General features: G+C 45.0%; 1 protein-coding gene across 6 annotated transcripts in view; it reads right to left on the reverse strand.

Moving 5' to 3' along the window:
* Positions 1 to 26,182, reverse strand: part of DOCK4 (dedicator of cytokinesis 4) — a 289,016-nt gene that overhangs the window by 224,018 nt on the left and 38,816 nt on the right. For all 6 annotated transcript variants that reach the window (XM_085894107.1, XM_085894106.1, XM_085894104.1 and 3 more), the window contains exons 2-5: positions 22,772 to 22,855; positions 22,610 to 22,650; positions 19,585 to 19,640; positions 2,144 to 2,240 (exon numbers count right to left, since the gene is read on the reverse strand). In XM_085894107.1, the coding sequence (XP_085750233.1) occupies positions 2,144 to 2,240; positions 19,585 to 19,640; positions 22,610 to 22,650; positions 22,772 to 22,855 (278 nt within the window). The remainder of the gene's footprint in view (positions 1 to 2,143; positions 2,241 to 19,584; positions 19,641 to 22,609; positions 22,651 to 22,771; positions 22,856 to 26,182) is intronic.

Genomic DNA, 26,182 nt, shown 5'->3' on the forward strand with positions numbered 1-26,182 from the left:
CATGGTGTGGGCTTAGCGGTTAGGGTGGTGGCTTGGGATCCTAGGGTCCTGAGTTCAAGCCCCATTGTCCGCTGAATTAACACCAGGGGGTTGGCTCAGCCTGTCATCCTTCTGAGGTGGGTGAACTGCGTACCAGTGTAGCAGCCAAAAAGCTGCACACAAAGGGAAGGGGTATTGATGGATTGATTAAATCTGGTATTGGTGTGGTGCAGGCATGATGGGCCAAATGGTCTCCTCCCGTGCAAAATTTTCTTGCAATTTTTACATTTCCCCCTCAATAATACGGACATTTTGGCTTGGGCCGAGTGATGATCACAAAATGTAAGTTTATTCCACCCACATTGGTTCATCCGATCAAAATAGAGAGACACTACAATTCATAACGACTACAATGCAGGAGGAGCCTCGCCGTTCATGGGGGTTACGTTCTTGAAAATCCACATGAAACGCAAATCAAAAAAAACCCCAAAAAAACAAAATAGTGTTAGGGGTTTCAACTTTAAAATTTGTACAAACTGTACCCTAAATTAATTTGTTTGTGTATTGTTTTTGTGCAATTAATTTTCATGAATAAGAGAGTTATTAAGATCGATCATGAAACTTACCATTAACAATAATGATGGTAAACCTGATCCATGATGATGATGGATGGATATGATTATGATGATTATGATGATGATGATGATGATGGGTTTGGGGGGGGGGTTGTGTTGACGGCCCATGTTAATGAGGTGAATAAATGTGGAAAACAGTTCAACAACCCACGATTATTCGAACGCATTGTTCACAATCCGCAAACCTTGCCTCAAAAAAAATCAATTGTGATACGGCGAATCAAACGAAAGGGAAACCCACAAATGGCAAGGCCCTCCTGGCCACACAAAATCATTCACAAAAAGAAAACTGCAAAAGTGTCCCAAGCTGGATGCAAAGATTCGGCGAAAGCAAAGTTGCGAAGCAATTACAGCCATGTTGGACAAAAACAAAGTTTTAAGAACGAAATAGTACGATAATGGAGCAAACAAACGTGGATGTCACTGAAACTCCAAAATTGACCTGTAGCTGAAACAGTGCCACCTTTGGTGGTAGCCCATATTACATATCTTCTTCCTTTATCTTACGATATGGAGTACGATACGTCGTGATCGATAAAATTTCTGAGGCTGACAAGACGGCCTCGAGGTGCGCACACTTGCCTCTAAGCTGTCCAGCATGGGTATAAACCAAGCTGTAAACTGTCACCGTGGTGTTTCACAGGTAGAGCAATTATTCATCGATGCGTGCGCGGTCCTCCGGATGGACGTGAAACAGGCATCCGATCTGCCGGCATTCGGTGGTGGACATTAAAGATCCCACGGTGTCCTTCGCGAAGAGAACGCGAGCTTTTGCTGGCACCCTGAACAAATTATTAAATATTTCCTTAACCAGCAAAGTGCATTGCAGTAGCGGCAGAGCCAAGCCCTCAGCCAATGAAGCTACCCCGCAGCCTTTTACTGAATATGAACGAACGAACAAAACGTCTTTCAAAAAAGTCAAAAATGATAAAGTGCATTTCCAAGAATGTTCTGCAGCACATTGCTCACCGAGGGTGGGCTGAGAAGGGTACGAACAATCGCCCAAGACAGGACATAAAAAATACATTCTCATATGTACATACATATTGAAAAATAAAAATAAAAACCTTGGTGCGCATCGCACTATTGCGAGCGTCTTGCTCGAAGAACATTGTGAATGCCCCTTGTAGTTACAGCATTGTTACATTAAATATAAAATAGGAAAACCTTAAATATACCACCGAGTATGGTACTCATTAAAAACAAACAAACAAATAAATAAATAACGGGGAAACCTTCATACTTTTTGAGAAAAATTAATAAAACAACAGCAACACCTTCTCCTGACACCACATTTGGATGGAAGTTTTAATCCAATAAAACTTTGCTGAGAATCAAGCGAACGACGACACAGCTCAGTGGTCGTGCGTCCTCCCAAAAGGAGCCGCGATTTGGTCCTCCTTTGCCGCTTTGCTGCCAGCACTTCCCGACAATGGTGATACAACTTATAGGTCCACGTGAGAGCTTTCATATTCACCGCAGTTTTTTTTTTCCCATTATGTCAGCTATTGTGTGAAGCACCAACGTACCAGGTACAACTGCTTCCATAGTGTTCCCCATTCTCGCAGCGTGATGGTCACCTCTGTTACAGTGGGGTCTTCCACCGGTGTGACCGTCTCGTACTGACTGCAGGGTCATGACGAGACAGGAAAGAGATATGAAGCAAGGTAATAAATATCCGTAACAACACGCTGTCCGTTTTGGTGAAAAAAAAAAAAAACTTGCAAGAACTTCAAAATCCACTGAACTGACGGTTTTGTTGAAACCACAACACCAAGGTTCGAACGAGCCAAGCAACGCGAACTGAAGGAGCAAATTCATTCACCGAGTGGAAACGAAAAGGAAAGGGGAGGTGGTGGGGGGGGTGGAACTCATAAACCCCCATAAAATACACATGCGAATGATATACTACTTTGCAAATAAGTACACCTTATAGTTGGCAACATTCATATTCAAGAGAAGGAAGCACCATCAAATATACAGCTGCTCATTCAGCAAGTATCAGATCTGATAGTTTTAACCACTGAATGGTCTTCATCCAGCACTGTGCAAGCATCGTCTGCCAGGTGTTAAGTATTGCCCCCCCCCCACCCCCCAGGAGGAACGGGCCTCACGTGACTGCAACAAGCAGATGGTGAGACCCTACTTACTTATCCATCCATTGGGACCATACTCTGTGCAGAGGGTCGGTGCTGCCTAAGCAGTCTCCTTGGCAATTGGGCACGATCCTGGATGGGTCACTACTCCGACACAGACTTATCATCATCACTTTCCGATGATCCTTATAGGTCTTGCCATCATAAAGTGAGACAAAATAAATAAATAACATTTAGGAACTCCACTCCTCTCATCCACGGATACTTCTCGTATATCCTATATTTTCGTGAGTCCGATTTGCATCCAGGAACACAACACAGCGCATGTGCAAGAGGCCTAGTTACCATTGATAAATCAGTCCGAAAGTCCTGTATTGGCTTGATATATATATATATATATATATATATATATATATATGTAAATAAATTGGTCTGTTTGATGTTCCGATCGAAGCATATGGGTCATGAAACTGGGATCACAGGGTTCAAGTCCCATGGACCATACTGATTCGTCAACAATTCTCTTAATGGCATTGTTGCGCATGTAATACTTGCAGAGGTTAGGCCACAAACATAAAACACTGTATATCAGGGCGGTCCTTGTTTGCTAGTAAAATTTAAAGTTTCAAATAATAATAGTCCGGGAGCCAACCGATCAAAATTAAAAAAAAATTGCCCGGTCTGCTATAAAATTTTTGTGTTGATTTTCATAAAGAGACACCCTTTGAGTATATGAAAACCAATGTTGGCAATGGTGAAACTCTTGCGCAACAACACAGTCAACACTTTTGCGAGCCCCCTCTGATAACAAAATGTTGGCAAAAGCGAAGATGTAGGATGGGGGTAGGGGTAATTCATATTGTCCTAAAATCATAACCACTAAACCTATATACACAAATGACCCCTCATATTAAAGAGGAGTTCATTTCCTATATCACAATTGGTGTAGATTTAACCTACCTTCAATTGACAAGGTTATATGTCAAACAACAAAAGATTTATGTAACTCAGAAATGCTTGACTATCAATGGGGTCAGGAACAAGAACATACTTTTACATGCCATGGTTTTAAGGAAGATAAAATTAGAAATGGATTAACACAATATTGTGACATGAAACATCCTCTTCAGAGGAAGAGTCACTCTCTGAAACAACTCCACCACATGAACCTCTCTGACCAAGGCATATGCATGTCACTCAGCAAGGCACAGCAGCCTTTTTGCATGAACATCGTTTCAGACATTTGGATAATTTGCACATGCAAGACACCGTTTTGTCTATGTTTGGCTTGGCTGGCTGAGACATGAGAATTGGGACCAGTTTTCCATTGATAAGGGTTCTGCCAAATGTTGTGGCTGGGGGAAGTGCTCGGTCACTGAGATGTGCACGTCTATACAGAAGCAATTGATACAATGCTCTTAAAACAAGGAAGTAAAACGCATCTTCTGTTGCTGGCAGTGACCTAAGGTCTAATTTTGAAGAGACAAACATATGCTGCCTGAGGGTATCCAAACAGCTGAACCCTTTTTGGCCATGCAGAGCAGTCCAGTATACTCTGGCCTCATCAATGACACATTCTGTTGCTGCCATTTCACTATCTCTTCCAAAATCAACAAGGTGGGGAAGGTTTCCTATCAGTCCCAAAGAAACCTGTGCCGCTCTTCTTTTCACAGGAACACAGGCATCATCCCAACTGACTGGAAGAGGGGCCTTGTTGTCCCTCTCTGGAAAGGGAAGGGTGATCGCCAAGACTGCAAAAACTACCGAGGGGTGACGCTGCTCTCAGTGCCGGGCAAGGTCTTTGCTCGGATAATTCTTGATAGGGTTTGCCACCATCTGCTTGAGCACCAGCGTCCAGAGCAGTCAGGCTTTACACCAAAGAGGTCAACGATTGACCGTATCCTTGCACTTCGTGTCCTCACCGAACACAGACGAGAGTTTCGGCAGGGGCTGCTTGCAGCCTATGTTGATCTCTGTAAAGCGTTCGATTCAGTGAATCGGGATGTCCTCTGGAGGATTCTTGGTCTTCGTGGGGTGCCACCAAAACTGATCGATCTGATGTCTGAATTCTACTCTGGTACTGAGAGTGCTGTGAAGTGTGGTGGTACCATCTCTGACTTATTTCCAGTTGTTACTGGAGTTCGTCAGGGATGTGTACTTGCCCCCACACTTTTCAGCACTTGTATGGACTGGATTCTAGGGAGGATGTCGGAGAGATCAAGTTGCGGTGCATCGTTTGGCAATGTCAAGATCTCAGACCTTGATTTTGCAGATGATGCAGTCATCTTTGCGGAGACTTTAGACATCCTCTTGGGGGCCCTCGAGGTGCTGAATGAGGAGTCGGAGCCGTTGGGATTACGGATTTCTTGGGTCAAAACTAAGATCCAGGCTTTCGGTGACATCTTGGATGCTGCTGTCCTGTCTGTGTCTGTTTGTGGTGAGGATGTTGAGGTCGTGGAGAGATTCACTTACCTTGGCAGTGATATTCATGTCTCCGCAGGTTGTGAGCCGGAGGTCAATAGACGTCTGGGTCGGGCCTGGGGAGTCATGGATTCACTGGATCATGGGGTGTGGCGCTGCCGGTACCTGTGCGGGAGGACGAAAGTCTGAGTCTTCAGGTCCTTGGTACTTCCAGTCTTGCTCTATGGGTGCGAGACTTGGACTTTGACCAAGGATCTGAGACGGAGACTTAATTCCTTTGGTACCAGGTCTCTTCGGAGAATCCTTGGCTATCGCTGGTCGGATTTTGTGTCCAACGAGCGGTTGCTGAGAGAGACTCGGATGAGATTTGTTACCTGCATAGTCCGTGAGCGTCAGTTGCGGCTGAATGGACATGTGGCTAGTTTTCCTGACGCTGATCCTGCTCACCAGATTCTCTCAGCGAGGGAGTCTCATGAGTGGGAGGCCAGTGGGCCGACCACGTGCCTCATGGTTGCAGCAGGTTAATCAGCATCTCAAGGAGATGGGGATGGGCCTGGCATCTGCCTGGGGGATGGCCAGACGGAGGCCCCTGGAGTACTGGCGGAAAGTGGACGCAGCGACGCGCTGTTCTGGCACATGCTCCCATACCTGACCTGACCTCTTCTTTTCCCCTTCTGAATGGGTAGCTCACTGTGTCACATCCACACAACACATATGTGCACAGAAGTGTAGCTGCGACATCAAGAGGATTTTCTGGTACTTCCTGCTCAACACTTCTACCAGCTCATGAATAGGTAGGTATTGATTCTGCCGTTGTATCCAGAGTTCTTGCAATGTGTTCAAGCAGCAGAAGTGATATATACACAGCATAATTATGTCTGTATCTGTTGCATGCACAACAGCTCGATGGTGATCAAGATATTCCACACAATATGCAAGATGAGCAATAATCCTTGTGTCTGCCTCTTCATGTTCTTCACAAGGTAAGTCCAGAACTGAACTTGATGCTGATGTGATGGAAAGAGTGTGACCTTTGTTTTCCATCATACTACCAAGAATGATGGTCACTCCATCCGGAATAGCTTCAGGACTCTCACAAAGGGAAGTGCCAATGAAGTTCTGAAGATTTCCTTTATTTCTTGGATTCTTCATGAATAAATTCCAGTCCGGAATTTCTAGACTCTTGGATGGTGAGAATTGTCTTGCCTGGTCTGTCTGGTTTCTCCTCTGCTGCTCATCACCCTTCAAATATGGCTATCATCAAAATCATACTGATCACCAATGATGTTGACACAGTTGCACATTTCAGGTTTCAACTGCAGGATACACCTGCTTGCGAAGATACAGCTGGGGAAGTTCACCAAATGTTTTCGCACCCATTTTTTGGTATTTATTTACAAATGCCATTGTGTCTACCAGATAAACTGTGTATAGGTCACTCTGTGGTAATGATGGCAGCTGTAAAACAACATCCTGCTCAGCTTCAGCAATTAGCACTGCCACGAAATCAGACTTGTTGCCTTTGCGCATTACAAACCCCTGTGCTAAGCGTGGATCAACCTCAAACAGGGATGATGGATAGTCTGTCCACTCATGGGAAAATGCAATCTGTCTTGTGACTGGGTCGGCATCTCGATAGAAACACAACACACGTGTAGTTGCAGTCTCATCTTGATAGATCCTGATTAAACTCTGTTTCCTTGATGGGTTTGATTTCTTCTGTGAGGAGAAAGTTACCAGCTTCAGTGGTTCAATCTTAATAGAGACCACCTCTTCTGCTTTCATAATGGCTTCCATGCCCTTAGCTTGAGCATGGACCAAGTCTTTTGAAGCATCCTTCTCACCAGTTGCTCTATTGAGCAGATCCACTTGGTTGTTACACTGGAATGGGTTTATCATCTGCTGGCATATCACTTTATTGATCTCCTCAACATGCATATGTTCTTCTGTTGCCTGCTTCTGTGTTTCTCCATGATGAGTAGATTCCTGTTGGCCTAGATTAGCCATAGACTTTATGTTCTCTGATACAGCTGTGAGAAATGGTGCTGTTTTCACATATTTATCTCGAGCAGCTGGTGCCTGAGATATGCGTTTGAACAGAGATGTCTTCCCTTCATTGTTGTATGTCTGCTCCAGGGCCATGTCACTCCAAACACCATTGAATTTTCCTTTGGAAGAGTGAACTGTGAAGTACCCAACCTGGATCCAGCAAACCTTAACCGAACTGTGTTCAATAGAGTAAGAGGATTTTGGGGGTAGGGGTAACTTTGGTTGACAAAAATGTTAATTTTCTCTTTAAAAATTGATAGAACTCAATCAAATTTGCTGTTTTAATTAGTCATGGATACCATGTTCATATCACATTAAGAGAAATTAGTATTCTAATGCAGCATCTGCCTATGATAAGAAAAGTTCTAAAGGCCATCTTCAAAAAACGTTATTTTTAAGGCATTTTTCACAAAATTATGTACTTTTACGAGGTTTACTTTCACAAAGGCAATTTTTTTTGTCATTTTACAATGCACTGATTGAATTCTTACATTTAGTTCACATTTATTTTTCATGAATGTGATTTTTTAATTTTTTTAGAAATTTTATTGACAATTGCTGTTTTATCAAATTTTTCAAATCTTCCTCAAACAAAAACGGCCGCCAAAATTTTTCGCAAGAGCTTATGAATTGCCAACATTGGTTTTCATGAACTGCAAACATATATCTAAACATCCTGGGGGTGTAAAATTTTATAGCAGAGGCTGTAAGGTCCAACCCTAAAACAGCCTCGTACACAGGTTGGCTCCCGGACTATAAAGCTGTCACCCCATAATTTTGGTCCAATGTACCAAAAACAAACAAACCCATCACATATCAAATTTTATCCATTTTTGGACCACATTTAGAGGTTTGCTCAATGAGGTTTAACCCTTTGAACCCCGAGCTCCTTGGACTTTCGGGTCTCCCACCCTGGGTTCCCTGGAAAAAAGATCCGACCGCTCGGGTGTATGGAGGTTTGAATAGCGGCTGGTAAAACGGCTGCTCGGGTTCAAAGGGTTAAAGTCTAGACTGCAGTGGCCTGGTACTGATGGCCTGGTGTGGTTTGTCACTTTTGCATTGATATTACTTCCTTTTTGCTGTTGGAGAAAGGGCTTCTGTGGTCATGCACAACTTGACTTGAAGGAAGAATTGTTAACTCTGCCACCAAAGGTGGGCAGAGGTTAAGTTTTCACCCCCGTCTGTCTGTGAAGAAGGTAGCTCAAAAAGTTGTGGACGGATTTGGACGAAACTTGGTGGACCGATCAGGTAGGTGTGTGACAAGGAAGAAATGATTCGATTTTTGGTGAAGATCCAGATACAATAATTAAAAATTTTTTTTTTTTAATGATTCTTCACCATTGAGAGATGGGACCAAAAAAATAGGACCCCAAGTCCTGAAGCTCATCTGGATCAGTAGCTAGTCACTTAAACCCCCCCCCCACAGCCCCCACTAGACCATGTTTATTTTGGGGTTTTTTAATGCCGTGAACGCACTTTAGTACATCACGGGTGATGAAGCTTGTGGTCAAGTTTGAAAGACAGCAAGTACCTATTTTTGGTGGGATTGGGGGGGGGTCAACCCCCCCCCCTGGAAACTCCCTTAATGAGTGCATATCTGGATTCAGTCAATACACCTTCTTTAAACATCAGATATGAAGCTTGTGGCCAAGTTTCATCAAAATCGTGTTTGAGTCAAGCGATAATGACTGAAGTGTTTACGGACTGACAGTCGGTCAGTCAGTCAGTCAGTCACTCACCTACGCACACTGCTCGATCGCACAAGCTCACCGGACAAAAGTCCAGGTGAGATAAAAACGATTTATAGCAGGACATTTCAAAAAGTTGTGGACGAGTTGTGGCAAAACGATGTGGATGGGTTAGTTAGGTGACAAGAACAAGCGGATTCGATATCCTGCCTATCAGTGGGATATAAAACGCAAACTGTTCAGCCTGGAAGAGGAACATGCGCTCCACTGAGTGCCGTTCCAGCGTCGTCTTTCTTTGTTAGGATGGCATTATACTCCTCAATAAAGGGCACACACTTTTCAGCAATGCCATTCACCACCGTCACATGTTCAACCGTCTGTATTGCCGCCCTGTAACTGACTCGGAGCTCCCATGACGCAGGGGTCAGAATCCAGAAAAACAGCTGGAACATCGAGGCACAATAAGTCCATTGTGTTCTTTGTGACAAAATCTTCAATTAACAAGTCCTCAGACTTCCTGATATTCAGCTGGATGTACTTTTTGAGGTTTATCCGTGCCTTGCTTTTTCATTCATTGCCTTCACCATTCCTCGTTTTGACCCTGGAGATACAACTCAAAAATCAAAGAATGCCAAACCGATGAGCTCCTCATCAAGGTAACATCAATGATAGACGGCCAGTAAATTTAGAACAGGCAGAATTCACCTTTTCATACTCTTCAAGATGTTGTAGGACGTTAAGATCATCGCGAGGAGCAGAAATGAACCATCCCCGGAGGGAGACTCGAACCGCAAAGATGCAGATGTCACAAAGTCCTCTTTCCTCATGGCCGGTGAGCTTAAACTATCTCGTCAACCCCATACTGTCTTTGAACACACATGCCAACACAAGTTCTGTGATACGATGACAAATGCAGACATTTTTGTTTAATTTTGGTTCCAACAAAAACCAAGACATGCTCCATTTTGAGTGATCAGTGTTGGTTGCTGTTGCGTCAAAGCAAACTGCCTTTACACGATCAATTACTCCCCATTGCTCCGAGTGGGGCGGATATGTGAAATCAGTGTGCACTTCTGGAACCACGATGTCACTCCAACGGTTCCCGCCAAAAATTAAGAAATTCAAAATGGCCGCCGCAAAACACATTTTTCCCCATTAAACGGCTCTAAGTAGCCCAATTGTCTTGATCTTGATGTCTATACCTATGTTTTTGAGGTCAAGGAATCCAATAAAACACATGTGAAGACTCTTAACATAAATCTTTATTGTAAAAATTTTTTTTTTTAAACGCCCATAGCGCAATTTCCTACAACAGTCAACATCAAAAGTGAGTGCACAACTTGCCAACTTGGCACCAATACAATTTTTATGAGTTTAAGGGATCCAATTGTGTGTCATTCGTTCTGTTAAAGGGACACCTATGCTACACAACAAAATGACATGAACAAGTTCCAAGAATTACCACCAGGGGTTTACTATTGCTCCAGTAGCCAGGCTTAACTCTGTACTATTCAGCCATGGATTGATCAGGTACAAGTACAACACATGTAGTTCCTTTAGAATATGTATTTCTCAATACTGCAGGAACTATATGATGGAAAAACTAGGAAAACCACGTGCCAAGGGTGCAGCATATGTGTCCATTTAAAATGTTATCGAATTACTCTAACTGTCTAACATATCAGTCACTATGTCACTGTAGCGTTGTGTTAACATGGCCAAGATGTACTTCTTACTCTCTGTTACACTGTCCTGAGCAGAAGCACAACTGTGTACATGGCAGATTTGCTTTGACACAAGTGAATCTTTTAGTGCATTCCTTTTTGCATCTGCATTTCAACAGTTCTTTACAACCTTTGGCTGCCACTGGCAGAGTAGACCAGCATGGTGTCCATGGGGAATCATCTTTCACTCTCTCTCCCAGCCCCATATATCTGGTGATGGAACATTGGGCTTTCCTGCAAGTGACTGTCCCCTGATATGCCCTGCCTGATAAACAGCCCTTTTCACATGCTGTTCTAGGGCATGTAATGTTGGAGGAATGTTTTCCATCTTACGGTTGTTAGTGAACAACTGCTTCCTGGCTTCATTCACATGGCAAAGTGCAGATGTTCGCTGATACAAGACAACAACATATCTTTCTATTTGGTCCATATCGTCTTGGGATATCTGAGCAGGAGCACGAGATAAACTAACGAAAGTAGGTGTAAGCTGAGGCATACTTTGCCATACTGCCCAAGCTGTTTTCTTTCCAATTCCAAAGAAGGCAGAAACAGTATCACATCCTGATATTGCATGCATAAACAGAAGACCCCAAGATGCATCATCACCTAATTCAGCTGAAATCAGGTGACAGGGGATATACAGTACTTTAGACCCATGACCAAATGCCACCCATATTTCACACTCCTTTAAGACACTTGCCACAGCAATTGCAATAACCACCACATCGGTATCCGTAGCATGTATCATCAGCTTGGTGAATCGGTGATTGAATGAATTGAAAGCATGAAACAGGAGCCGTGTGTCCGCTTCCTCATGAGTGCAGGACAAGTCCGAGAGATTGGGTATGGGTGATGAAACAACTTTCTCGCCATGTGTAGAGAAGACTAGCTTCCTTTCGGGGGGTTGAAACTCCTGTATTGCACTGGCTCGGAGTTTGAACAGACTCTCTTTGTTCGAATCGCAATGCAGGAAATTCTTCCAGTTGATCGGCATGTTTGTGTTGTTGGCAACTCTGAGATAGTTTCCAGATCCACGGTTCTGTCGTGTCTGTGCCTCGAGGCTGTCGTCCTTGTATACATCCCAGACGACATCCAAACGAACAACATCCTGGAGCATGCGTTCCAAATATGGCAGGAACACCAGTTGCGAGTAGTCCTTGAAAGTTTTGACAGAAGCCTTTGACTTCTTCGGATCGAGTATGTGCACAAGGGCAGCGCCATCAACAATTTTTACATCCACTTTTGGAACAGATTCTGCTTGAAGTACCAATGATTCCAAACATTCCATCAAGTCTGATATGCTTGATTGGTGCATGATGCGATTCGCTGCCAATGATGGAGGCCAGGCATGATTTTCATGCCTGAAGAAAGCATCCATATCACTGTCTCTAGTCTGGCATGATATTATACATCCTTGAGAAGAGATGTACATCATTGTTATACATATTTGTACCGAGTTTGATTTAAATCCCTTCACCTGTTCTCAAGTATAACATTTTCACCTGACATGACCTCTGACCTCTTGATGCCAAAATCTAATCAGTTCAACTCTGCATCATAACACAAGCTACACTTCTACCAAGTTTGGTCAAAATCCCATCGGTGGTTCACAGGTTAGCACGGCAACAGAATTTTTACTTAAAGGGACCTCTTGACCTCATAATCTAATCAGTTCATCTTCGCGTCATGATATATACTTGTACCAAGTTTGACCGAGATCCCTTCGGCCATTATCAAGTAATTGTGGGAACGAAAAGCTATCCCAGACGGACAGACGGACGGACAACCCAAAAATATTATGCCTCCGGCGACTTCGTCGGCAGAGGCATAAAAAAACACATAAGCACCACCACTTGCTTCTTCGTCATCCCTGCCAGAGACTCAGAGCTAATGGACCGTAAAATGCAATTGTTGGGGATTCCTTCATAAAATTTGGTCGGGGATTCTTTTATCAAACGGCTTTTAAGATGGGACCCTTTTGTGCTCTGCAATTTTGTGATTCCAACAAGATGCATGTGTGGAAATTCCAGAGTTTAAAGAATGAGTGAGTGGCTGAGGTGACTCAATGTCCTGGCATAGTCGTGGAATTAAAAGAAAAAAAGAAACTAAAGCAATGATGTAACAATTCTAGAAATTAATACCATACATGCAAAGTGTCATTACAGGGTCTATGGCAGGGAGGAGGACAGAGAGGGGGGGGGGGGTGGAGGGTATCGTCATCACAGCATCTGTGGTCGGGAGAATGAGGGAGAGGTATTATCATCAAAGGGTCTATGGCAGGGCAAATGAGGGAAGGGGGGTAGTGGGGTCATCACAGAGTCTATACCTGGGTGAATGAGGGAGAGGGAAGGGGGTCATCACAGAGTCTATACCTGGGTGAATGAGGGAAGGGGGGAAGGGGGTCATCACAGAGTCTATACCTGGGTGAATGAGGGAAGGGGGGAAGGGGGTCATCACAGAGTCTATACCTGGGTGAATGAGGGAAGGGGGTAGGGGGTCATCACAGAGTCTATACCTGGGTGAATGAGGGAAGGGGGAAGGGGGTCATCACAGAGTCTATACCTGGGTGAATGAGGGAAGGGGGGAAGGGGGTCATCACAGAGTCTATACCTGGGTGAATGAGGGAGAGGGAAGGAGAGGGAGAGGTATTATCATCAAAGGGTCTATGGCAGGGCAAATCAGGGAAGGGGGGTAGGGGGGTCATCAACACAGGGTCGATACCTGGGTGAATGAGGGAGAGGGAAGGAGAGGGGGAGGTATCATCAACACAGGGTCTATGGCAGGGTAAATGAGGGAAGGGGGGTAGGGGGGTCATCACAGAGTCTATACCTGGGTGAATGAGGGAGAGGGAAGGAGGGGGAGAGGTATTATTATCACAGGCAATTAACCTCCCTTATTCAACTTTACACTCATCTGATTATTTGCAGAAATCTGCCCGGTTTGATGATGCTGTTTGGAAGGCGATTCGAAAGAAAACGATACGTAACGAGAACGGCACTCGGATTGCGTATCTCTGCCAGGCTGAACAGTTTATGTTTTGTATCCCATTGATGGGCCAGATCTGGATCCGGATCTGAACGAAAATCTAATCAGCTTGTTCTAGTCACTTACCCAACTCATTCACCAAGTTTTGTCATAATCCGTCCAGAACTTTTTGAAATATTGTGCTACATATATCGTTTTTGGCCCCATATTCATGATGAAGCATCAGTGAAGCAATTTTTTTTTTTCAATTCTCGTATGTGGATGTGGATCTTCACCAAAATCGAATCAATTCGTCCTTGTCAAACACCCAGCATGTCCACCAAATTCCGTCCGTAACTTTTTGAGATATTCTGCTCACAGACAGACAAACAGGGGTCAAACAACCTCCGCCCACCTTCGGTGGTGGAGGTATTAATAAATTAACCCTGAAACACGTCTTGGAAAAACAAAAAATTGCAAAGACAATAAACTCCAGATGTCGACAAAGCAAATTTCTCAACAATCGAGTTGAACAAGAACAAGAACAAGAACAAGGGAGAAAAACTGAGTAACGTCATTTCAGTCACACAATGATGGGCGGCAATGAAACCGACGACGCTCAAAGATCTCAGGATTCAAATAACTTGGTTATCACCAACACAACCACACATTTGTAAAATAAAAATAAAATTTTTAATTTTTAACGTTCCCCAGGAAACAATAGTGCCAGTATACGCACACAACAACCCATCGAGCTTTGGAAGCCAGAGGTTCCATAACACGCGCGTTTTACCAACTGCACATCAATCCCACGTTTAAGGCCGTCCGGACGATTTTATTTTGCAAGAGGTCAATTTAACCCATTTCACTTGAAGCGAAAACATTCATTTCAAAGCGTGTCATAGTTTTCCTTTTCTTGATCGATCACTACGAATCGACTCGTTTCGGAGGATATGGCAGTCGGTGAGCAATGTCACACGTAGCTGCCTGCAACCTTGCTGGCCGTCTAATTGCCAGCAACACTGTGTCAGCAATCCACTTGGGCCCGAGTCGAAGGAATAATGCTTTCGTAGACTGACATTTCTGCAGCTTGTCATTTTTCGCGGCCGCGGTGCACGAGGTCGGGTTTTCGGCAAAAACCGTACATGCCCCCTCCTCAACAAAGGAAATCAAATGACCCTTCAGGATCAATGGATTCCATCAATTAAAAGTTGATGAGCGTACGTTTATCACTTTTGATAACGATGTGCAGCTGATGTTTCGAGCATGTCGCCCTTCGTCGGAGCAAAAGGAAGAGGTGCACCGCCAAGCTTGCGCAAAAAAAAAGCATTTTATTTTATTCGCCCTTCAACTTTCCCAATCTAAAATCCTCTCCATTTCAAATGTGAAACAACAAAGCTGGAAAATCAAAATGCAGTGCAATGCGATGCGATACTACGTACTTGAAATGATGGCTTTTTGAAGCCATGAATGGGAAATGAAATACCGATTTGGTTTATGCGACGGCATTTAATGCAACATCTGATGCTCGCACTTCTGGCGCAATCCCACGAAGAAAACAAAAACGGGTACAAAAAGTAAATTCTGGATTTGTAAACTACACAAATGATCGCCGAAAGTATAGTTTGCCAATGATGATGCCCAACCATCCCCCGAAAAGAGCGGTCCATTCACATCACAAATGTCATGTTTTTGTTTCTACCCTGTGCGGGACTGCAGCGCGGCCCACCCTGTGCGGGACTGCAGCGCGGCCCACCCTGTGCGGGACTGCAGCGCGGCCCACCCTGTGCGGGACTGCAGCGCGGCCCACCCTGTGCGGGACTGCAGCGCGGCCCACCCTGTGCGGGACTGCAGCGCGGCCCACCCTGTGCGGGACTGCAGCGCGACCCACCCTGTGCGGGAATGCAGTGAGGACATTTTCTGATCAGTCAGCCTGCACAAAGCTGGAAGAGCTTCTGCTTTTCAATGTGGGATTGTCCAGGCTTCCTCACTAGATATGTCTGTGTGGACCACAGACACAATGGTGTGGCAAACATGCGGCACTAACTGCTCCGGCACGTGCTCGCTGGTCTTGCAATAATGAAAGAGTCTCATAATGGATGTCCACTGAAGTGTTTTCCTCTAATGTTTGGTTTTAGTCTCAAAACGCCAAATATGCAATAAACAAAGGGAATTATTTAATTTTAGTGTGGGAACTTTTTAGCCAAAGTCTTTCATGAACTGACTGACCAGGCTTGCCGTTCGATTGAAGGTGGCATTAATTTATCATTTATTCAGGGTATTGGTGACAAGTCACAAACCCTGCAAAATACACCGCCGGAACTTTAAACGCCCACCAATGACCAGTGCTGGAAGACAGGTCATCCGGCTTAACGTCCATCCTATGGACGGCACACACACTGATGCACAGCCCTACCTGTGAAACACCGGCATGACAGTCTACAACTGGGTCGAGATTCAAATCCAGGCGAGACAGCTCCGAGGCGAGTGTGCCTACCTCTCGGCTGTCCTGCCAGCTCACTCCTATTTAACAACTCTGGCCACCCAATCAAGGAACATACTGCGACTGGGCCCACCCTGTGAGATGAGTACTAAACTGCAATCCAAACATTTCTACGTGTTAACCCATCCATTCATTGCCAAGGGCCTTTGAACTATTCGTCAACGAACTTCACGACAGAATTAGAGTCAGTAGTGGTGAGCAAGGGGTCAACCCTTCGAAAATAAAAGGCGAGTGGAATTTAATGGCGCGACTGCGATTTCCTTGACTTTCCTCCTTTCCTGCTCATGACCTGTCCAATCGAACTTCACCAGGTGCATCAAACAGCTAAGTGCCAACGACTAACCACATCAAAACATTTACATGCGGACACGCCGAGGCAAAATAAATAAATAAATAAATAAACAAGCTATTAGATTCGACCGAAATTCTCTTGCACGAACTGGAGGTTGTTGGAAGTGAGAAATGGAAATGGGAACAACAAACTGAAGACAAGGTCAAAACACCATCGATATAGATGATCTATCCAAAGTACGAGCCACTTAAAAACGTTTTCACGGACGCCGCACTTGCACAGAGATCAGTTATGGGGGATGCAGAAAGGATGAGTGTGACAGCCACGCGCAGACAGGCAGCCATTGCCAAGCAATGATCAGCTGTAAAGGCTGCTGTTGGCTTCGACTCGGCTGTTATGCGTGTGAACAGCTGGCGTGGTGTGCATCGCTTTGGGAAAAGCTTGCAACGCTTCCAAAGGTTTTCTATCCATTTCCTGTGCCAAAGGATCACAAACGGCGATTAGAGGATGAGCACAAAGAAGGGCGTTTGCAAAATTACAACCCGTCTGATGACCTTCACTCGCTTGATCCCTTTCCAGCCACTTATCGAACATACGTAGACCACTCGCAAAAAAGATCCAATTTTTCCCATTTAATCCCTCGAACCCGAGTGGCCAGTTTACCGGCCGCTATTCAATCCTCCATATACCCGAGCGGCCGGATTTTTCTCCAGGAAACCCAGAGTGGGGTAGCCGAAAGTCCCAGGAGCTCAGGGTTTAAAGGGTTAAGACCTCCAAAAGTTAGACAAACATCATCATCAAGATGACCTACTTATGCCTGCTGCTCTCACATCACAGACAGGTCAGTGGCCTCTTTTTTTATTCATTTATTTTTTTACTGCCTCTCCTCCGGTCTAGCTCCCTCTGACCGCCAACCATTCTCAGCAACTCCAGGACAAGTGTTCTGCCAACAAACCCCACACGGTTAAACTCCCAAAATCCAGGTTCGCTGAACACCTTCGCTTCTTTGTTTCTGTTTGTCGAGCCACCTTCCAGAGACGGTTAAATCGCACTCTTCATTCTCGCGCTCGAAGCAGGTGGTACATCATGACGTCACGTCAACCCATTCCCCACCCACAATCTTTTATACCCCCGCTAACCTGACTTAATCCAACCCTCTTACTTGCAAGTCATCATGTTCTCTCCCCTCCTCTCTCTCTCTCACTCTCCTATTTTCCTCTTCATTCATTCATTCATTCATTCCACCGCTTGTCAAGTCCAACTGTTGCCGCACTCAACCACTGTCAGTTGTTGCATTTTTACCCTCCGTCACATGGCTCTTACATGAGCAATGTTCTTGTATCGAAAAATAATTTCCAGATATTTTCGCCTCACCCATTCCTGAAGAGGTGGGAGAGGGTATTGCATGTCAGTCAGCGCGTTCCCCCGCAGATAAATCTTAATATTGTGCCCCAAATGGCCTTGAACACAATTTGTCTGAATTGTCCAATGTAACCGTAACATTATTATATTATTTTAACCACAAGTTGATTTTATGGCTTGAATGTACATCATATCCAAGTTAGACATGGTAAATCCTGTAATGTGTCATTTGCTTCGTCCCTTAGCCCCGTGTCTGTCTGGGTGTATGCCTGGGGTTGGCTTAATGTTTAGGGTGGTGGGTTTTGGATCCTATGATCCTGAGTTCAAGTCCCACTCCACTGTTGAATTACTACCAGGTGGGGTTGACTCTGCCTGTCATCTTTCCAAGGTCGGCAAAATGAGTGCCAGCTTGCTGGTATCCTGTGTCGGAGTGGCGACCCGTCCAGGATTGTACCCAATAGCCAAGAAGACTGCTTTGGCAGCACCAACGCTCTACACAGAGTATGGTCCCAATGGATGGATGTCTGTGCGTTGTTGTCAAAGGCCATAGTTTTATTATCTCTCCTTTTACTATACTGCATGTAAACCGGAAGCAATGTATTCATCATGATAAATCGATGAGAGTTGCAATTCATCCAGAAAGACTTCATGATATCTTCTTCGTTCGCACACAGCACAAGCCTGCGGGGTGGCATCATTTTGCTGAGGGTGTGGCTGTCCCACTGATGCAATGCCCTCTGGTGGTTAGGGCAGGAATTTGTAACTTGATCAGGATGCCGGCGATGCCTCGCTTCCACTTCGCGAAGGACAGCATGGAATCTTCTAACGTCCACCAACGAATGCTGGCAGACGGGACGCCCGTTTAACGGCCATCCGAGGGACGCCACACACATGGATGAATCACCCTGCCAGTGAAACACCAGGATGACCGTTTATAGCTGGGTTAGGATTCGAACCCAATCTAGACAGCTGAGAGGACGAGTGTGCACACCTCTAGGGCAACCTGTCAGCCATAGACGTCATTGAGAAGAGCTTAAACCAGGTACGGTACTGGAATTCGACTCGCTCCTGCGAAATCGTGCCGATTTCCTAATCGGTTTCAGCTGGAAAAATTTACAGCATCACGATTTCTCAAAGTAACACCAAAAACCTTCGTAGCTGTGCTGTGTCCGTCAGTGAGTGGGGCGAGCGAGTCCGCACTGGTTCTCAGATCTACTGTAATGTATACACATTGGTGAGGCTCTGCATTAAATACTCCGTACCGTTAATGCTTTTAACCATTCCACTTTTGCCTCTTCGAAACCCAACAACGTCGCCCAACACCGCTGCATCTCAGGTTGGTTTGTAAATTTCCTTCCCATTGTGCAATACTCAGCCATCTCAAAAATGATATTCAAGAACATGATCATCGATCTTCCTGCATTAAGTCGCAACCATAAAACAGTTGCCACAAAAGGAAGGGCAAAATAAATAAAAAAAGATATAATAAAAAAACAAAATGCAACATTTCGATTATGGAGGGATGCAATCGGCAAAACCATCTCCACACAGGTAACGGTCAATGGCACACGACCGCAAGAATGTGGTGGATTAAAAGGCTTAACTTCTCTCGACAACTTCTTCTCTGCGAGATTAAAAGGCTTAACTTTTCTCTGAGTTCTCTACAAGCTGGAGAAAAAAAACAAAAATTTGAAAATTAGAGATTTTCCCCAAAATGCAATGGGTGAAATATTAGAAATGGCACGGAATGCATTCCTGTTGCAACGCAGGAAGATCGCTGGATAGCGAGCCTCGGGTGAAGGAGGTAATCGAGGACTGGCGGAGGAGGCTGCGCGTGGAGTTCAAGGTTGAACGTGAGGGTGCGCACTTACCCGCGATTGTCGACGGTCGCTTTCTTGAGCCACACATGGCTCACTGGAAAAACTCCCTGCGATACAACAAGCACATAATGCAACAGTTAAGCCAAGTGGATGTTTTATTGTGTTTTTGTGATTAAGATCACGATCACGCATCTTAAGGAGAACCGGCTGGAGTATATATATATATATATATTTTAACCTGCAGAAATTTGTTTAATGCCGTGCTCACCTGCAGCGTTCTATATTCAAACCAAAAAGGAGGCCTACGTATCTGAAGGGGGGTCGAAAGGTCATTTTCCCCCTTTGACCGCAAAAAAATAAAAATTAAATGGACGTTCGTCCTTTTCGAGATCATTTCCAACCAGATCACACCCCGGCAGAAGGTGGAGCACCGGCGTCCAGAGCAGTCAGGCTTTACACCAAAGAGGTCAACGATTGACCGTATCCTTGCTCTTCGTGTCCTCACCGAACGCAGACGAGAGTTTCGGCAGGGGCTGCTTGCAGCCTATGTTGATCTCTGTAAAGCGTTCGATTCAGTGAATCGGGATGTCCTCTGGAGGATTCTTGGTCTCCGTGGGGTGCCACCAAAACTGATCGATCTGATGTCTGAACTCCACTCTGGTACTGAGAGTGCTGTGAAGTGTGGTGGTACAATCTCTGACTTATTTCCAGTTACTGGAGTTCATCAGGGATGTGTACTTGCCCCCACACTTTTCAGCACTTGTATGGACTGGATTTTAGGGAGGATGTCGGAGAGATCAAGCTGCGGTGCATCGTTTGGGAATGTCAAGATCTCGGACCTTGATTTTGCAGATGATGCAGTCATCTTTGCGGAGACTTTAGACATCCTCTTGGGGGCCCTCGAGGTGCTGAATGAGGAGTCGGAGCCGCTGGGATTACGGGTTTCTTGGGTCAAAACTAAGATCCAGGCTTTCGGTGACATCTTGGATGCTGCTGTCCTGTCTGTGTCTGTTTGTGGTGAGGGTGTTGAGGTCATGGAGAGATTCACTTTCCTTGGCAGTGATATTCATGTCTCTGCTGGCTGCGAGTCAGAGGTCAATAGACGTCTGGGTCGGGCCTGGGGAGTCATGGATTCACTGGATCATGGGTTTGGCACTGCCGGTACCTGTGCGGGAGGACAAAAGTCCGAGTCTTCAGGTCCTTGGTACTTCCAGTCTTGCTCTATGGATGCGAGACTTGGACTCTGACCAAAGATCTGAGACGGAGACTTAATTCCTTTGGTACCAGGTCTCTTCGGAGAATCCTTGGCTATCACTGGTCGGATTTTGTGTCCAACGAGCGGTTGCTGAGAGAGACTCGGATGAGATTTGTTACCTGCATAGTCCGTGAGCATCAGTTGCGGCTGTATGGACACGTGGTTCGTTTTCCTGACGCTGATCCTGCTCACCAGATTCTCTCAGCGAGGGAGTCTCATGAGTGGAGGAGGCCAGTGGGCCGACCACGTGCCTCGTGGTTGCAGCAGGTTGACCATTATCTCAAGGAGATGGGGATGGGCCTGGCATCAGCCTGGGGGATGGCCAGATGGAGGTCCCTGGAGTACTGGCGGAAAGTGGACGCAGCGACGCGCTGTTCTGGCACATGCTCCCATACCTGACCTGAGAAGGTGGGTTTCCCGATGCCGTTGGAACACAAGTCGTGCTTATAGCTCTGAAAAAACTTTTTGACTCCACAACATGAACATAATTAAAAACACAAAAATGCCAAAAACTGATCCCCCCCCCGCCCCATTCATTGCTTTCTCCCACATGTATAGACAACTCCAAATAGTCCTGCAGCGTAGTCTGATATGTCAGATCAAGTGTTCAAATTTGCATAAAAGCACCAAAATTGGTACACATGTAGAATAATGTATTCCGAACAATTCTAGATATGGAGCCACCCGAGATTGTGCCTTGGTCAGCTTCGGCGACCATTTTCCAAAATGGCCGCCATTCTACTTTAGCGAAATTGGTTATATGCTCTTATTTTCTTATTGTATTGGTGGTAGATATAAGGAAAGTGTAAATTCAGTAAATTGACCATGAAAAGGCGTATTCAAATATTATGAGCCAGTATTTTCTTCATGGTGACGTGTCTCCTCATTGGCATTTGGATGCATGTTCGCCTCCTCAAACTCCATGATCACTCTGGCCACCTCGGGTCCGGCGAATATCCAGCGCCTCAGAGCACTGGGATTGTCCGTCAGGCCAACGGCACCTCCGTCACCCTTGACACGGGCATTGTTTTGTTCATGCGCTTGGTCAAGAGGAATTGCTGAGAATGCCCTCTTGGTCTTTTGCACTGTGAAGTGGCCTGCCTTGAACTCATTGTAGATCTCTGGGTGCTGTTGTGGAAGTTCTGCCATGTCACGCAGATGGACCGGTATCCACCGGGCATAGTTTATATGGTCCAGCGCGAAGAACCATGGGACTATCTCAGTGAGAGCATCCAGGTACATGATGAAATCTCCCTCTCTCAGAGATTGCACGTAGATTAGGATGGAGAGCTCCAGATCCAAGACTGTTGTCCAGTACAAAAACTGGGGAGAGCTGTTCTCTTTCTCATGGCACCAGTCTTCGAAGTCCTCGGGAGGCTGGGCATTTTCTGCAAGGTCAGCTGGTTAAAGTTGACCAAGGCAAAATCTCGAGTGGCTCCATATCCAGAATTGTTCAGAATACATTAGTCAACATATGTACCAATCTTGGTGCTTTTATGAAAAGTCGAACAATTTGTTTGCTTTGCTGCAGTACTAAAATCAGGTGTTTTTATCATAACAAATGCATTTTAAAGTGTATACTTGCCAAGAATGTCAATCGGATTCAACTTCAAAACCGATGTTGAGAGATTACGTCCGACGCTGTTTAAAAGCGACGGCAAACCTAGTCTTGGACTCAAAACATTTTCCTTCGTGAAAAACTGGCCACGAAATGTAGCTTTTATTGTGTACTTCAACAGGTAGTTTTCCATTTTTCACAATCGTGCATGGAACATTTTACACAAAAGCTATGCAGACGAATTTTAAAGCCGGAAGCCTTACCTTCAAATCAGAAGCCTTGGTGTTGAATCCACGGTACCACTCTAAGAGACAGGATTAATAAAATAAAATAAATTTAACAAACAAACACATTTCATTCATTTTATTATATTTTATCAATAAAATCGATTGCACCAAGTGAAGTCATGAATCAAACTGTCGTACCGTTGCAACGTTCCAGTATTTGGACAGTGTCGCCCACCTCGACAGGGAGCCCGTAAGGAAGTGCTCCTGAGAAACTGCAAACCACTGAGGGGGGTCAAATTGGTGGGAAAGATGACACAGAAGTGGGAGGAAAACATCATGGCATGAAGAGAAGGAAATATCAACCATAATTATCAAATATCAAAAAATAAAAATAAAAAACATTTCAGAAGAACATGTCGTTTCACTTCCTGATACAATCAACCTCTGTATCTTGAGAGCACAGGAAGCCCAAAGTGAGGTCAGACAAGGAGGAGGTCAGCAGCTACACAGTGCCTGACAGCAGAATCCAGAGCAATCTACAAGGCCTTATAATGATAATTTCCATGCTTGTCAGCAAGCAATTAGCTGCATGTTGGCCGATCTTGACATTCGCCGAGCAACACGGGGAAAAGAAAGCAGAGAGCGCTGCCAAACGCCGAGATAAATTACCATTTCAACCCACACCAGCAAGAATGGCAGGTATCCACCATATTTGGTTCTTCATCGCTCGGCAAGTAAATAAACTCCTCGTTCGTCAAATCGAATTGTCATGGCCCGACACATCACTTTTAGCACGGAGGAACGTGCCGTCGCTCACTTTAATAACAAACTGTGTGTGCAAATTTTATGTGTGTCGTTTTTTTCAAAAAAAAAAAAAAAAAAACCATCATATCCAAGTGGGACATGCAATTGTTTGCCTTGGAATTGATCTTTAGTGGTTTTTGCGCCATTGCGTTCAGTGTCCGCAAGTTGACAGCGATTACAACAGATGTCTCTTTGGCTGCACTTCGAGTTAGCATTAACAGGAAGGAGGTAGAGCCAACAGGATGAGAATGTCAAAATGGCAATATGTGAAGGAATGATTGCACATTATGACGGGCCATCCATCAGTCGTGTATAATCAGCAATTCACATTAAAAAAAACGTTTACGATCCGCTGGTAATGAAAACAAACAAGCAAGCAACAAACAAATAAATAAATAAATAAATAAATAAATAAATAAACCCAACCCACTTTAGAATTGTTAGTTGCTCTCCAATGGTATGGTGCAACAAGTTTAAATTCTTAATTATTAAGTATTCAAGGTTAAACCTTCTGATATGAGACAGCACAGTGCCCAGATGGGGAGAAGAAGAATACAAAGAAGAAGAATGCAGAGACAGTGAAGAAGGCGAAGAAGAAAACGAAGAAGGCAAACAAGAAGAAGAGCAAGAAGAATAGGAAGGAATAAGGTGGGTGGGGCACAGGAAAGAATAAGCAGGTTAGTATGCAAGGATGTTTTTTTTTTACCTCTTCCACCAAAAGTGGAAGGAGGTGATGTTTTCACCCCTCTCTGTCTGTTTGCAGGATATCTCCAAAAAGTTGTTGATGAATCTGGATGAAACTTGGTTGGACAGGTTGAATGTGTGACAAGGACGAATTGATTCAATTTTGGTTAAGATCCTGGTCCGGATCTGGAGTGAGAGTGAGAGTGAGAGTGAGAGTGAGAGTGAGACAAAAACGAATATGTAGCATGATATTTCAAAAATGTTTTGGGCCCGATATGTTCTCCTGGATCAGGGATTACGTGGCGGAGGTGTGCGCTCTACCGAGTGCCCTTCTAGTTGCTGACTGTATGAGGGCCTTGCTCATCCCGCATCTCAATCTTTTATCCTCGTCCTCTCTCGCCAGTTATTCCTTAATCTGTTGTCTCGAGCTCTGCCCTCCCACCAACACCTCATTGTCCTTCACATTGGTACTTGAGCTGAGACCCTCATTCTGCCCTTCACATACAAGTACCCCTCCAGTGCCGTGTGGCATCCATATAGTCTGTCCTACCGATTGATCTTCAGCCCATTTTATGTTATCCTGTGGCTGCATACGAATAAATAAATAAACATACTGTCATCTCAAGCTGTTACAAGCTGCTCAAGATGGCACGACGTGGTGTGGTTTTTTTCTCTCCACCATGTCAAGAAAAGGTGCTCGCCTGAGGGATACAATTGCACGTGAGCTCCACTTCTCCATGATGCTGTCTGGCCGACCAGCACACTACCCCTCCCCCACCTTTCAAGGAAGAATTTTTTTTTTTGATGCCCTCATTATTCAGTCATACACAAGAGTATTCAAGAGCATGCTTGAAGTCAGCTGGGCAACAAACACGACGTGATGTTATAGCTCAAAAAGAGAAGAATCGAATCAGAACGTTCGGAGATCTCAAAGCTCCATGGAAGTTGCAGTAGCTTGAGAAAGAAGCGCAAGTGTACTTTTTATACAACGTCGAGGCTCATATAAGTGCTAACACACAGAACGCACAACAAGGGGAGCAGGAGACAAGGGGGGGGGGGAGGGGGAGGAAAAAAAAGTGTGGAACAGAGACATGAGGAGATCTGTGGAAGGGAGAGGGATGGGGTGGGGTACACGGGGTAAACAAGATGGACGCAACAGGGATTTTGAGGTACTGACATACAGGGACTTTCAGGAAGGAAAGCAGGGAATTTGAAGGAGGTGGGTTTGGGGTGGATCAGCGGGGGTAAAAAAGATCGTGGTTTTGAACGGGGGAAGATAAGAGATGGTGGTGAGCAGCTGTCCAAAGGCAGGAAAAAAGAGCAATGAAAGAATGAAGGTGAGCAATGATTCTTGATTTTGGTAGTTTTACAAGAAGGGGGTTGCTGGCGGACATTTAACGCCCTGTGGAAATATGGAGGGGGGGACATATCTCAGACAGAGCAAGGGGAGCGAGACTGGAGAGGAGATGGTAGAAGACAGAAAGACCACCAACCTGCCTGCGGTGACAGAGTGAGAGACCCAAAGAGTCAGCCTCATCGTGGGAGATACCAATGATCCTAAATGCCTTGGATTCCACAGTGTGAAGCCGGGAAAGGTGAGAGGCAGGAGCACCAGCCCAGAGGGGGGGAGCAGTACTCCATCAGGCTGCAGATGAAAGCTTTGTATGTGGTCATGAGCTCAGGTGTACCAAGGAAGGACTTTGCACGATGGAGTATTCCCAGTCGGCGACTGGCTTTGGAGGCCAGTTTGGAAATGTGGATTTCCCAGGAAAGATCGTGGCAGATAGTGAGACACAGAAGCTTGAATGAAAGGACTTCCTCAAGAGGATTGTTGAGAAAGTAGATGGGGGGGGGGCCTCCAAATGGTCATTTCAGAGAGACATAGTGAGAGTGTGAGATTTGTCAGGATTGAAGGATATGTTCGACGTGTTGGACCAGCTTGTGATTTTACCGAGATCCACAGAGAGCGAAGAGGCTGCTGCTTGCCGATGACAGATGGTACAGCAGAGAGTGGAGTCATCAGCGAAGAGATAAAGAGAATTTTCCAGAGTTGAACACATCATTGATGAAAAGATCGGAGAGATCTCAACTATTAATATCAAACCAATTCCACAATATCTC

The sequence above is a fragment of the Eptatretus burgeri genome, chromosome 9, assembly GCF_056783735.1.
Source record: "Eptatretus burgeri isolate ZD-2024b chromosome 9, Ebu_testis_v1, whole genome shotgun sequence".
In the NCBI taxonomy this organism is placed as follows: domain Eukaryota; kingdom Metazoa; phylum Chordata; class Myxini; order Myxiniformes; family Myxinidae; genus Eptatretus; species Eptatretus burgeri.